This window comes from Somniosus microcephalus, unplaced genomic scaffold, assembly GCF_052327205.1.
Source record: "Somniosus microcephalus isolate GS21.2 unplaced genomic scaffold, FLI_Smic_1.0 scaffold539, whole genome shotgun sequence".
Classification (NCBI taxonomy): domain Eukaryota; kingdom Metazoa; phylum Chordata; class Chondrichthyes; order Squaliformes; family Somniosidae; genus Somniosus; species Somniosus microcephalus.
In genome coordinates, this window is record NW_028225726.1 from 102,134 (window position 1) to 116,700 (window position 14,567).

General features: G+C 51.7%; 1 protein-coding gene across 2 annotated transcripts in view; it reads right to left on the reverse strand.

Annotated features, from left to right (window-relative positions):
* The window catches only part of LOC147081524 (transmembrane protein 237-like), a 90,704-nt gene that overhangs the window by 51,978 nt on the left and 24,159 nt on the right, over positions 1–14,567 (reverse strand). Inside the window, exons 1-2 of one of the 2 annotated variants that reach the window (XM_085980783.1) lie at positions 8,962–9,230; positions 5,513–5,544 (exon numbers count right to left, since the gene is read on the reverse strand). In XM_085980783.1, the coding sequence (XP_085836909.1) occupies positions 5,513–5,544; positions 8,962–8,979 (50 nt within the window). In that variant the 5' untranslated portion in view covers positions 8,980–9,230. Of the gene's footprint in view, positions 1–5,512; positions 5,545–8,961; positions 9,231–14,567 lie in introns of those variants that run through there. The other variant, XM_085980782.1, reaches the window with a different exon arrangement.

The window sequence follows — 14,567 nt, forward strand, 5'->3', positions numbered from 1 at the left end:
AACTACACACAGTGCTCCAAATGGAGTCTAATCAGCATCTCATACAGCAACAACCGCTTTATATTTGTAAAAAAACAAAAAATGCTGGAAATATTCAGCAGGTCAGGCAGCATCTGTAGAGAGAGAAACAGAGCTAACATTTCAGGTCGATGGCCTTTCAGCAGAACTAATGGAACCTATAACCTTACTTACCTTTTTACTGTCACTAACAGGATATGATGATAAAACAGCAAGACATGCCATGCATACATCTACAAAAAGAGGCTGAGTTATCACTCAGGAGCTGTAATCATTCATCAACAAAGGCATGGCATCTCTCATTGTTGGTTCGGGCATGGGCTACTTTACCAACCTCACATTTAATATGGAACTTTTTATTCCCTCCAATTTTCTCTCCTCCAGTCCTGAAGATGCTGACTCATGCTGGGGTACAGATCCATGGGCACTGACCGGTCCTTGGTACCGCGCCCAAGTGCCCATTCCTGATGTTTCAGCCCAGATAGTAAGTGTTGTGGGGCTATTCAACTGCCAAGTCCAATCCCGTCCTTACCTGACATCCATTCACCAGCTGGGATCACGGATGGCATCAGGAACAGGAACCCTGCCTGATTTCCACCGCCCCCCCCCATTAACTCAAACGCAATGAGACTTATTGCAGCATACCCACTGTTGTGCACGATGGGACTAGGCTGGATGACCCAGCACCCACTGGGGATCGAAGCTGCGACCTTGCTGGTCAAAATAGCTTGGAGACATGAAGCCAATTCCCATAATGTCTGAGATCCGTTACCACAAGCAACTGTGTGAGGTTTTTTTTATCTTTATTGGTTACATCCTAGTGCTTTACTTCTCTAATTGATTATTCCTGTGGATCACATTGTACAAAGGTTTCCCTCCCCTATCAAATTTCACCGCCCTGACAAAAAAAACCAATCAAATTGCAGGAAAGGAAAAATCTACCCAATTATATTGCAGCAGAAATGCATTCGGCCAGAATTCCAGCAGCCAGCACCCAACCCCCAGCCCCACTACCCACCGACACAACCCCCAGCCCCACTACCCACCGACCCAAACCCCAGCCCCACTACCCACCGACACAAACCCCAGCCCCACTACCCACCGACACAACCCCCAGCCCCACTACCCACCGACCCAAACCCCAGCCCCACTACCCACCGACACAACCCCCAGCCCCACTACCCACCGACCCAAACCCCAGCCCCACTACCCACCGACACAACCCCCAGCCCCACTACCCACCGACCCAAACCCCAGCCCCACTACCCACCAACCCAAACCCCAGCCCCACTACCCACCGACACAACCCCCAGCCCCACTACCCACCGACCCAAACCCCAGCCCCACTACCCACCGACACAACCCCCAGCCCCACTACCCACTGAACCAACCCCAGCCCCACTACCCACTGACACAAACCCCAGCCCAGTACCCACCGACACAACCCCCAGCCCCACTACCCGGCAACCCAACCCCCAGCCCCACTACCCACCGACCCAACCCACAGCCCCACTACCCAACCCCCAGCCCCACTACCACCTACCCAACCCCCAGCCCCACTACCCACCGACCCAAACCCCCAGCCCCACTACCCACCGACCCAACCCCCAGCCCCATTACCCACCGACCCAACCCCGAGCCCCACTACCCAGCAACCCAACCCCCAGCCCCACCGACCCAAACCCCAGCCCAACTACCCACCGACCCAAACCCCAGCTCCACTACCCAGCGACCCAACCCCCAGCTCCACTACCCACCGACCCAACCCCCAGCCCCACTACCCACCGACCCAACCCCCAGCCCCACTACCCACCGACCCAAACCCCAGCCCCACTACCCACCAACCCAAACCCCAGCCCCACTACCCACCAACACAACCCCCAGCCCCACTGCCTAGCGATCCAACCCCCAGCCCCACTACCCAGCGACCCAACCCCCAGCCCCACCGACCCAAACCCCAGCCCCACTACCCACCAACACAACCCCCAGCCCCACTACCCACCGACCCAACCCCCAGCCCCACTACCCACAGACACAACCCCCAGCCCACTACCCACCGATACAACCCCCAGCCCCGCTACCCACAGCCCCACTACCCACCGACCCAACCCCCAGCCCCACTACCCACCAACCCAAACCCCAGCCCCACTACGCACCGACACAACCCCAAGCCCCAATACCCACCGTCCCAACCCCCAGCCCCACAAGCCACCGACCCAACCCCCAGCCCCACAAGCCACCGACCCAAGCCCCAGCCCCAATACCCACTGACCCAACCTCCAGCCCACAACCCACCGACCCAAACCCCAGCCCCACTACCCACCGACCCAAACCCCAGCCCCACCGACCCAAAACCCAGCCCCACTACCCACCGACCCAAACCCCAGCCCCACTACCCCAAACCCCAGCCCCACTACCCACCGACCCAAACCCCAGCCCCACTACCCACCGACCCAACCCCCAGCCCCACTACCCACCGACCCAACCCCCAGCCCCACAAGCCACCGACCCAACCCCCAGCCCACTACCCACCAACCCAACCCCCAACCCCACAAGCCACCGACGCAACCCCCAGCCCCACAAGCCACCGACGCAACCCCCAGCCCCACCGACCCAAACCCCAGCCCCACTACCCACCGACCCAAACCCCAGCCCCACTACCCACCGACCCAAACCCCAGCCCCACTACCCACCGACCCAAACCCCAGCCCCACTACCCACCGACCCAAACCCCAGCCCCACGACCCACTGACCCAAACCCCAGCCCACTACCCACCGACACAGCCCCCAGCCCCAATACCCACCAACCCAACCCCCAGCCCCACTACCCACTGACCCAACCTCCAGCCCACAACCCACCGACCCAAACCCACTACCCACCGACCCAAACCCCAGCCCCACTACCCACCGGCCCAAACCCCAGCCCCACTACCCACCGACCCAAACCCCAGCCCCACTACCCCAAACCCCAGCCCCACTACCCACTGACCCAAACCCCAGCCCCACTACCCACCGACCCAACCCCCAGCCCCACAAGCCACCGACCCAACCCCCAGCCCCACAAGCCACCGACCCAACCCCCAGCCCACTACCCACCGACCCAACCCCCAACCCCACAAGCCACCGACGCAACCCCCAGCCCCACAAGCCACCGACCCAAACCCCTGCCCCACTACCCACCGACCCAAACCCCAGCCCCACTACCCACCGACCCAAACCCCAGCGCCACTTCCCACCGACCCAAACCCCAGCCCCACTTCCCACCGACCCAAACCCCAGCCCCACTACCCACCGGCCCAACCCCCAGCCCCACCGACCCAACCCCCAGCCCCACTTCCCACCGACCCAAACCCCAGCCCACTACCCACTGGCCAAACCACCAGCCCCACAAGCCACCGACCCAAACCCCAGCCCTACTACCCACCGACCCAAACCCCAACCCCACTACCCACCGACCCAACCCCCAGCCCCACTACCCACCGACCCAACCCCCAGCCCCACTACCCACCGACCCAAGCCCCAGCACCCACCGACCCAACCCCCCAGCCCCACCCCAAAGCCCCACTACCCACCCCACAGCCTCAAACCACAGCCCTATTACCCACCAACCCAAACCTCAGCCCCACTACCGACCGACCCAACCTCCCAGCCCCACTACCCACCGACCCAACCCAAAGCCCCACTACCCACCGACCCAACCCAAAGCCCCACTACCCACCGACCCAACCCACAGCCCCACTACCCACCGACCCAACCCACAGCCCCACTACCCACCGACCCAACCCCCAGCCCCACTACCCACCGACCCAAACTCCAGCCCCACTACCCATCAACCCAAATCCCAGCCCCACTACCCACCGACCCAAACCCCAGCCCCACTACCCCAAACCCCACCGACCCAAACCCCAGCCCCACTACCCACCGACCCAAACCCCAGCCCCACTACCCACCGACCCAAACCCCAGCCCCACTACCCACCGACCCAACACCCAGCCCCACTACCCACCGACCCAAGCCCCAGCACCCACCGACCCAAACCCCAGCCCCACTACCCACCAACCCAAACCCCAGCCCCACTACCAACCGACCCAAACCCCAGCCCCACTACACACCGACCCAAACCCCAGCCCCACTACCCACTGACCTAAACACCAGCCCCACTACCCACTGACCCAAACCCCAGCCCCACTACCCACCGACTCAACCCCCAGCCCCACTACCCACCGACCCAACCCCCAGCCCCACGACCCGCCGACCCAAACCCCAGCGCCACTTCCCACCGACCCAAACCCCATCCCCACTACCCACCAGCCCAAACCCCAGCCCCACCGACCCAACCCCCAGACCCACTACCCACCGACCCAAACCCCAACCCCACTACCCACCGACCCAAACCCCCAGCCCCACTACCCACCGACCCAACCCAAAGCCCCACTACCCACCCCACAGCCCCACTACCCACCGACCCAACCCCCAGCCCCACTACCCACCGACCCAAACTCCAGCCCCACTACCCACTGACCCAACCCCCCAGCCCCACTACCCACCGACCCAACCCAAAGCCCCACTACCCACCGACCCAACCCACAGCCCCACTACCCACCGACCCAACCCCCAGCCCCACTACCCACCGCCTCAAACCCCGGCCCTATTACCCACCGACCCAAACCTTAGCCCCACTACCGACCGACCCAACCCCCAGCCCCACTACCCACCAACCCAAACCCCAGCCCCACTACCCACCGACCCAAACCCCAGCCCCACCGACACAAGCCCCACTACCCACCGACCCAAATCCCAGCCCCACTACCCACCGACCCAAACCCCAGGCCCACTACCCCAAACCCCAGCCCCACTACCCACCGACCCAAACCCCAGCCCCACTACCCACCGACCCAAACCCCAGCCCCACTACCCAAACCCCAGCCACACTACCCACTGACCAAACTCCCAGCCCCACTACACACCAACCCACCCCCATTACCCACCGACCCAAACCCCAGCCCCACTACCCACCCCCAGCCCCACTACCCACCGACCCAACCCCCAGCCCCACTACCCACTGACCCAAACCCCAGCTCCACTACCCACTGACCCAACCCCCAGCCCCACTACCCACCCCCACTACCCAAACCCCAGCCCCACTAACCCAAACCCCAGCCCCACTACCCACCAACCCAACCCCCAGCCCACTACCCACCGACCCAATCCCCAGCCCCACTACCCACCGACCCAACCCCAGCCCCACTACCCACCGACCCAACCCCAGCCCCACTACCCACTGACCCAACCCCCAGCCCCACTACCCACTGACCCAACCCCCAACCCCACTACCCAACACCCAGTTACATTACCTACCAGTGATTAATCCATGATTTTCCAAATATTTATCATGACGGCCCCTGTGATTATTTGTTACTCTCCAGTGATACAGTGCAGTGATACACTACTATGCCATCTGACCCATTTACAGCTTCATATTCAGCAGTCTTACCTTGGCACTGGTGGAAGGGCTCGTGGTGGGCGCTGAAAGAAAATCACAGAGAATCATTGGCACAAGGACTGCACAGTTCACTATATGTACTCCGCTCCTATGGCATCTGGAGGCTGTCAGGGACACACAGTCACAGCTCCTGATACAATCATTACAGCATCCCACGGCCACAATCCAGATTGACATTGTCAGAGGTGCTGTTTTTGAGATGAGACGTTAAACCGAGGCACTGTCTACCCGCTCAGGTGAACCTGAATAATTCCATGGAACCATTTCAAGAACAACATGGGAGCTGTTGGCTGTGAAACTCTTCAGGACATTCGGAGGTTGTGAAAGGAACTATATAAATGCAAATAAAAACAGAAAATGCTGGAAATACTTTGCAGGTCAGGCAGCATCTGTGGAGAGACAGAGTTAATGTTTTAGGTCGATGACCTTTCATCAAAACTCTGACGAAAGGTCATTAACCTGAAACGTTAACTGTTTCTCTCTCCACAGAGGCCGTTTGACCTGCCGAGTACTTTAAGCGTTTTCTTTTTTTTTATTTCAGATTTCCAGCATCCATAGTATCTTGTTTTGTATATAAATGCAAGTTCTTTCATTTTATAAGAACATAAGAAATAGGAGCAGGAGTAGGCCAATCGGCCCCTCGAGCCTGCTCCGCCATTCAATAAGATCATGGCTGATCTGATCCTAACTGCCAATCCACTATCACAGAACCATCCCCTGCATCTAACAGAATTAGACACACGAAATAGGAGCAGGATGAGGCTACACGGCCCCTGGGCCCGCTCCGCTACCCACAGGGCCATGACCGATCCGAACCTAGACTCATGTCCAAATTCCTGCCCGCTCCCCGTAACCCTTAATTCCCTTTACTTCTAGGAAACTGTCTATTTCTGTTTTAAATTTATGTAATGATGTAGCTTCTACAGCTTTTTGGGACAGCATATTCCATGGACCTACCACCCTCTGAGTGAAGTAGTTCCTCCTCATCTCAGTTTTGAAAGAGCAGCCCCTTATTCTAAGACTATGCCCCCTAGTTCTAGTTTCACCCATCATCGGGAACATCCTCCCCACATCCACCCGATCCAACCACTTCACAATCTTATATGTTTCAATAAGATCGCCTCTCATTCTTCTGAACTCCAATGAGTCGAGTCCCAATCTACTCAACCTCTCCTCATATGTCCATCCCCTCATCCCCGGGATTAACCGAGTGAACCTTCTTTGTACTGACTCGAGAGCAAGTATGTCCTTTCTTAAGTATGGACACCAAAACTGTACGCAGTATTCCAGGTGCGGTCTCACCAATACCTTGTACAACTGAAGCAATACCTCCCTATTTTTATATTCTATCCCCCTAGCAATGAAAGCCAACATTCCATTGGCCTTCTTAATCACTTGCTGCACCTGCATACTAACCTTTTGAGTTTCGTGCACCAGGACGCCCAGATCCCTTTGTACTTCAATACTTTCCAGTTTCTTGCCATTAAGATAATAACTTGCTCTACGATTTTTCCTGCCAAAGTGCATAACCTCACACTTTCCAGTATTGTATTCCATCTGCCAAATCTCTGCCCACTTACTTAGCCTGTCTATGTCCCCTTGCAGGTTTTTTATGTCCTCCTCACTCACTACTTTCCCTCCCATCTTAGTATCATCTGCAAACTTTGATATGTTACACTCGGTCCCCTCCTCCAAATCGTTAATATAGATTGTAAAGAGTTGGGGACCCAGCACTGACCCCTGCGGACCGACACCACTAGTTACTGATTGCCAGTCTGAGAATGAACCATTTATCCCAACTCTCTGCCTTCTGTTAGATAGCCAATCCTCTATCCATGCCAGAATATTACCCCCAATCCCGTGATTTTTTATCTTAAGCAATAATCTTTTGTGTGGCACCTTGTCAAATGCCTTTTGGAAGTCTAAATACACTACGTCCACTGGTTCCCCTTTATCTACCCTATATGTTACTTCCTCAAAGAACTCCAGCAAATTTGTCAAACATGACTTCCCCTTCATAAAACCATGCTGACTTTGTCCTATTAAATTATGATTATCCAAATGTCCTGTTACTGTCTCCTTAATAATGGACTCCAAAATTTTACCTACCACAGATGTTAGGCTAACCGGTCTATAGTTTCCAGCCTTCTGTCTACTGCCCTTTTTAAATAAGGGTGTTACATTAGCAGTTTTCCAGTCTGCCGGGACCATTGCCGAGTCCAGGGAGTTTTGGAAAATTATTACCAATGCATCCACAATCCCTACCGCCACTTCCCTCAAGACCCTAGGATGTAAGCCATCAGGTCCATTTCAAGAAACAAGTGATTAATTAGACTGCCATAGTGCAAAAAAATTCAAGGAAATCAGACACTGCATGCATTTAAAAGGTATTTACACTGGCATAGTTAGTGTTTTACAGCGACAGACTTATACCCACCAATACTATAACCCAGTGTTATACAGCGACAGACTTGTACCCACCAATACTATACCCCAGTGTTATACAGCGACAGACTTGTACCCAATACTGTCCCCTAGTGTTATACAGTGACAGACCTGTACCCACCAATACTGTCCCCCAGTGTTACACAGCGACAGACCTGTACCCACCAATACTGTCCCCCAGTGTTATACAGTGACAGACCTGTACCCACCAATACTGTCCCCCAGTGTTATAGTGACAGACCTGTACCCACCAATACTGTCCCCCAGTGTTATACAGTGACAGACCTGTACCAGCCAATACTGTACCCGTGTTATACAGTGACAGACCTGTACCCACCAATACTGTCCCCCAGTGTTGTACAGTGACAGTCTGTACCCACCAGTACTGTACCCCAGTGTTATACAGTGACAGACCTGTAATAAATAATCCCTCTAACCAGTGATCACACTGAACCATCCCTCTAACCAGTGATCCCACTAACCAAACAATCCCTCTAACCAGTGATCACACTGAACAAACAATCCCCTAAACAGTAATCACAGTGAACAAACAATCCCATAACCAGTGATCACACAAACAAAATCATCCCTCTAACTGAAGAAACAATTCCTCTAATCAGCAGTTGACTAATCTTACTAACCAGTAATCACACTAAGTTTTGATTGCAGCAATGTGCTGGTAAACAGCTAGTTACTCCTAGTGTGTAAAGAATGGGTTACAGCATGTTGTCCACGCTGAATCCTCTGGGTTCTGCTGTAAATGTCTGTCACACCATCAACAGTGTTCAAAATAGAAACAGGAAACGCTGGAAGTCTAGAGGGGCTCTGTCAGCGCCTGAAGGAAGGCTAGTATTTCCCAGGGCGCACAGTGGGATTCACAGCACCCTAAACATTAACCTGCTTTATTCTTTTCAGATACAGACGGACTTGCTGCGTATTACCAGCACCCAGACCTTTTCTTTCTATCAGATCTCATTTAAATGCCAGTTCCTCACCACTTGTTTCTTCTTCATGGTGCCGGTGATCTCCGAGGCTCAGTAGCTATGCTACCTCGAACTAATCCACCACTAAATCCATCTTCAAAACGCATCTGACCCACGGGATTAGCTAAGTGACTGATGCATGTCACAGCTGTCAGTGACAGAGGGATTTGGAAACCTTGTAGCTGAAAATAAAACACAGCACATTGCCGAGTTCTCACTCTTTAGGCTGGCACTATAGGGGTGATCCTTCACTGCCAGTGGAATGCTACGCTCGAAGAGAGCGAGGGGACAGAGATAGGACGACAACCATTGCCCCGCCTGCCATAGCTCCCCACTGGAAGGCCAGAATCGCACCAATGTCATCATGCCACCAAATCGAGTTGGTCGCTAAAATCAACTGTTATTTGAATCCGGTCACCTTCCACTAAACACTGGAGCTGTCATAATCACCTGACATGTTTAAAATGATGTGCTGCTTCCTGGTAGCTCAGCTGGCGATGACAGGCTGTAACTTACCAATACAGGCCAGAAAGTTGCAGGCTCGATCCCCAGGTGGTGCTGTTAGCTCAGCTCAGTCAGGACAGCAGTTGGCTACATTTGTCCTCAGCCCCCCTGGCATCAGGAGGGTAGGGGAGGAAATCAGCCAGGGCTCCCACTCCTGATGGTTATCTACTGGCCCCTGCTGGATGTTGGGTGACGTGCCTGAACGACTATCGACCTGTCGCACTCACACCCATCATAATGAAGTGTTGAGAGAGACTGGTCCTGGCTCACATCAAAGCCAGTGTTCCCGCCTCTCTTGACCAACACCAGTTTGCCTATCGTGCAAACAGATCAACGGAGGATGCAATCACAACTGCTCTACACTCGGCACTGAATCACTTAGATGGTAAAGAGACCTACATCAGAATGCTGTTCATAGACTACAGCTCAGCATTCAACACTATCGTCCCCAACAAGCTGGCCACCAAACTCCAAACTCTTGGCCTGAACACTTCCCTCTGCAACTGGACCCTGGACTTCCTAACAAACAGACCCCAGTCTGTCAAATTAGGTAACCAAACCTCCCCCCCCGCCCGACCCTGAACACGGGGGCCCCACAAGGATGTGTGCTGAGCCCCCTCCTCTACTCCCTCTTCACCCACAACTGTGTGGCTGTTCATGGTTCCAACACCATCATCAAGTTTGCGGATGATACCACGGTAGTAGGCCAGATCACCAACAACGATGAGTCAGCCTACAGGGAGGAGGTCCAGCATCTCGTGAAGTGGTGCGCCGATAACAACCTGGCCCTTAACATCAAGAAAACCAAAGAAATCATTGTGGACTTCAGGAAGTCTAAAGGCGGAAGTCACACCCCCATCCACATCAATGGGGCTGTGGTGGAAAGGGTGGACAGCTTTAAGTTCCTTGGAGTCCACATCACGGAAGACCTCTCCTGGTCCCTCAATACCTCCTCTCTGGTGAAGAAGGCCCAGCAGCGCCTATATTTCTCCTAAGGAGGCTGAAGGGATGTAACCTGTCACCCCTGATCCTCTCTAACTTCTACCGCTGCACAATAGAGAGCATCCTGACGAACTGTATCACAGTATGGTATGGCAGCTGTAGCTACTATGACCGGAAAGCCCTGCAGCGGGTAGTCAAAACTGCCCAACGCATTACCGGCACCCGGCTACCGACCATAGAGCACATATACCAGAAACGCTGTTTACGGAGGTCACGGTCCATCATCAAAGACCCTACCCACCCCAGCCACAGTCTGTTCGCCCTCCTGCCATCTGGGAGACACTACAGATGCATTCGCACCCGTACGACCAGATTTAGGAACAGCTTCTTTCCCAGGGCTGTCATCCTACTGAACTCCACAAATAAACTCTAAAGCCTGCACATCTGCCAATGCACTTTATTATGGTTATGTTTATGTTAATGTATTACAAGCCAAATGTATGTTGAATGTTTAAATGTCTTAATCTAAATGTACACTCTCGGGAGCCGCAAGCCTACATTTCGTTGTACTGCACTTGTGCACTAACAATGACAATAAAAGTTGATTTGATTTTGATTTGATTTGATTTTAATAGAATCATAGAATGGTTACAGCACAGGAGGCCATTCGGCCCGTTGAGCCCATGCCGGCTCTCCGCAAGAGCACTTCAACCAGTCCCACTCGCCCGCACTTTCCCCGTAGCTCTGCAAATTGTTTTCCTTCAGGTACTTATCCAATTCCCTTTTGAAAGCCACGATTGAATCTGTCTCCACCAACCTTTCAGGCAGTGCATTCTAGATCATAACCACTCGCTGCGTAAAAAAGCTTTTCCTCATATCGCCTTTGGTTCGTCTGCCAATCACCTTAAATCTGTGTTCTCTGGTTTTCGGCCCTTCAGCCAATGGGAACAGTTTCTCTCTAGCTACTCTGTCTAGACCCCTCATGATTTTGAACTTTTGAAATCTCCTCTCAACCTTCTCTGCTCTAAGGAGAACAACCCCAGCTTCTCCAGTCTATCCATGTAACTGAAGTCCCTCATCCCTGGAACCATTACTGTAAATCTTTTCTGCACCCTCTGTAAGGCCTTCACATCCCAGAATTGGACACAATACTCCAGTGTTTCATAAAGGTTCATAACTTCCTTGCTTTTGTACTCTATGCCTCTATTTATGAAGCTCAGGATCCCATAGGTTTTTTTAACCGCTTTCTCAACCTGCCCTGCCACCTTCAATGACTTGTGCACATATACCCCCAGGTCTCTCTGTTCATGCACCCACTTTAGGATAGTACCCTTTAGTTTATATTGCCTCTCCTCGTTCTTCCTAACAAAATGTATCACTTCACACTTTTGTGCGTTAACTTTCATCTGCTACATGTCTGCCCATTTTACTAGCGTGTCTATGCCCTCTTGAAGTCTATCACTATCCTCCTCACTGTTCACTACACAAATTTTGAAATTGTGCCCTGTGCACCCAAGTCCAAGTCATTAATATATACTGTATCAAGAAAAGCAGTGGACCTAGTACCGACCCCTAGGGAACACCACTTTATACCTTCCTCCAGTCCGAAAAACAACTGTTCACCACTACTCTCTGTTTCCTGTCACTTAGCCAATTTTGTATCCATCCCCTGGTTCTAGACTCCCCAGCCAGGGGAAACATCCTCCCTGCATCTACCCTGTCAAGCCCCGTAAGAATTTTATATTTTTCAATGAGATCACCTCTCATTATTCTAAATTCTAGAGAATACAAGCCTTGTCTACTCAATCTCTCCTCATAGGACAATCCCCCCATCCCAGGAATCAGTTTGGTGAACCTTCGTTGCACTCCCTCTATGGCAAGTATATCCTTCCTTAGGTAAGGAGACCAAAACTGTACACAATACTCCAGGTGTGGTCTCACCAGGGCCCTATATAATTGCAGTAAGACATCTTTATTCTTATGCTCAAATCCTCTTGTAATAAAGGCCAACATACCATTTGCTTTCTTAATTGCTTGATGTACCTGCATGTTAACTTTCAGTGATTCGTGTACAAGGACACCCAGGTCCCTCTGAACACCAACATTTCCCAAACTCTCACGTTTAAAAAATACTCTGCTTTTTTATTTTTCCTACCAAAGTGGATAACTTCACATTTCTCCACATTATATTCCATTTGCCATGTTCTTGCCCACTCACTTAGCTTGTCTATAGCCCCTTGAAGCCTCTTTGTATCCTCCTCACAACTTACATTCCCACCCAGCTTTGGATCATCAGCAAACTTGGATATACAGGTTGAGCGTCCAAAATCCGGAGTTCCGGAATCCGGACTCCAGGATGATTGGTGGTAGGGTCGTCCGGAATCCATAAAATGTTCCGGAATCCGGACACCCCATCAAACCACAGCCCAGGTTGCGATATTTCCAGACTTCGGACATCAGAAACACATTCCGAAGTCCGGAAAAACACAAAAACCAGCTCGGCCTCCGTCTCAAGGTTGCTGGATTCAGGACGCTCAACCTGTATTACGTTTGGTCCCCTCATCCAAATCATTGATATTGAATGTGAATGTGAATGTGAATGTGAACTGCTCCTTGCGGTACCCCACTAGTTACAGCCTGCCAACCCAAAAATGACCCGTTTATTCCAACACTCTGTTTTCTGTCCGTTAACCAATCCTCAATCCATGCTAGTATATTACCCTCAATCCCATGAGCCCTAATTTTGTTTAATAACTTCTTGTGTGGCACCTTATCGAATGCCTTCTGAAAATCCAAATACACCACATCTACTGGTTCCCTCTTATCTATTCAGTTAGTTACAACCTCAAAAAACTCTTAACAGATTTGTCAAACACGATTGCCCTTTCAGAAATCCGTGTTGACTCTGCCCAATCCAATTATTATTTTCTAAGTGCCCTGTTACATCCTTAATAATAGATTCTAGCATTTTCCCTACTACTGATGTCAGGCTAACTGGTCTGTAGTTCCCCATTTTCTCTCCCTCCTTTCTTAAATAGTGGGGTTACATTTGCTACCTTCCAATCCGCGGGAACCGTTCTAGAATCTAGAAAATGACATCCACTATCTCTATAGCCACCTTTTTCAAAACCCTAGGATGTAGGCCATCAGGTCCAAGGGATTTATCGGCTATCAGTCCCATTAATTTCCCACATTACAACAGTGACTCCACTTCAAAAGTACTTCATTGGCTGTAAAGCACTTTGAGACGCCCGGTGGTCGTGAAAGGCACTACATAAATGCAAGTTTTTCTTTATTTCTTTCAGTCCTACGTTTTTACTAATACTAATTTCTTTCAGTTCCTCATTCTCGCTAGACCCTTGGTTCTCCACTATTTCCAGGAAGTTTTTTGCGTCTTCTTCCGTGAAGACAGACACAAGTATTTGTTTAATTTCTTTGCCATTTCCTTTTTCCCCATTATAATTTCTCCTGTCTCAGCCTGTAAGGACCCACATTTACTTAGCTGATCTTTTCCTTTTTACATACTTATAGAAGCTTTTACAGTCTGTTTTTATGTCTCTCGCTAGATTACTCTCATATTCTATTTTCCCTTTCTTTATCAATTTCTTGGTCCTCCTTTGCTGAATTCTAAAATCCTCAGGCTTACTACTCTTTTTGGCAACATTATAAGTGTAGTGTATGTACCTTGAAGAAGGAACTATATTCTGCAGCCCCTGTATACTGCAGTACCAGTAGTGACCACCCCTGTATATAAGCCTGTGTAGTAACTTTGTATAGTAGTTCCAGTTTTGTCTCCATTCAGTAAACACCTGTTATAACCAACTTCTGCAGTCCGTGTCTCAATTACACACGGACATTACATTGGCGACGAACAGATCCGAACTTACCTACAGTTCTGCACCACCTCACGGGGATCCATCCCTGAAGCGAAGTTATTAGAGGTCGAAGCCAGAAGGAAGAAATTTTTTAAAAAACAAACAGAAGAAACGGGCATCGACCGTGGGCAACCGCCCTCTGATTCATCGAATTCGAAGATTTGCAGGAGAGGCTGTCGAGAGCTGGGCTTGGTTATCCAATCTATGGTGTTCCAGCTAATCGGGCTGGTGGCAGGTAGTACACTGATCCTTCCTGGGCTGCGGCGGGCTAGAGCTCGATCGGGTGGCTTTTCAACG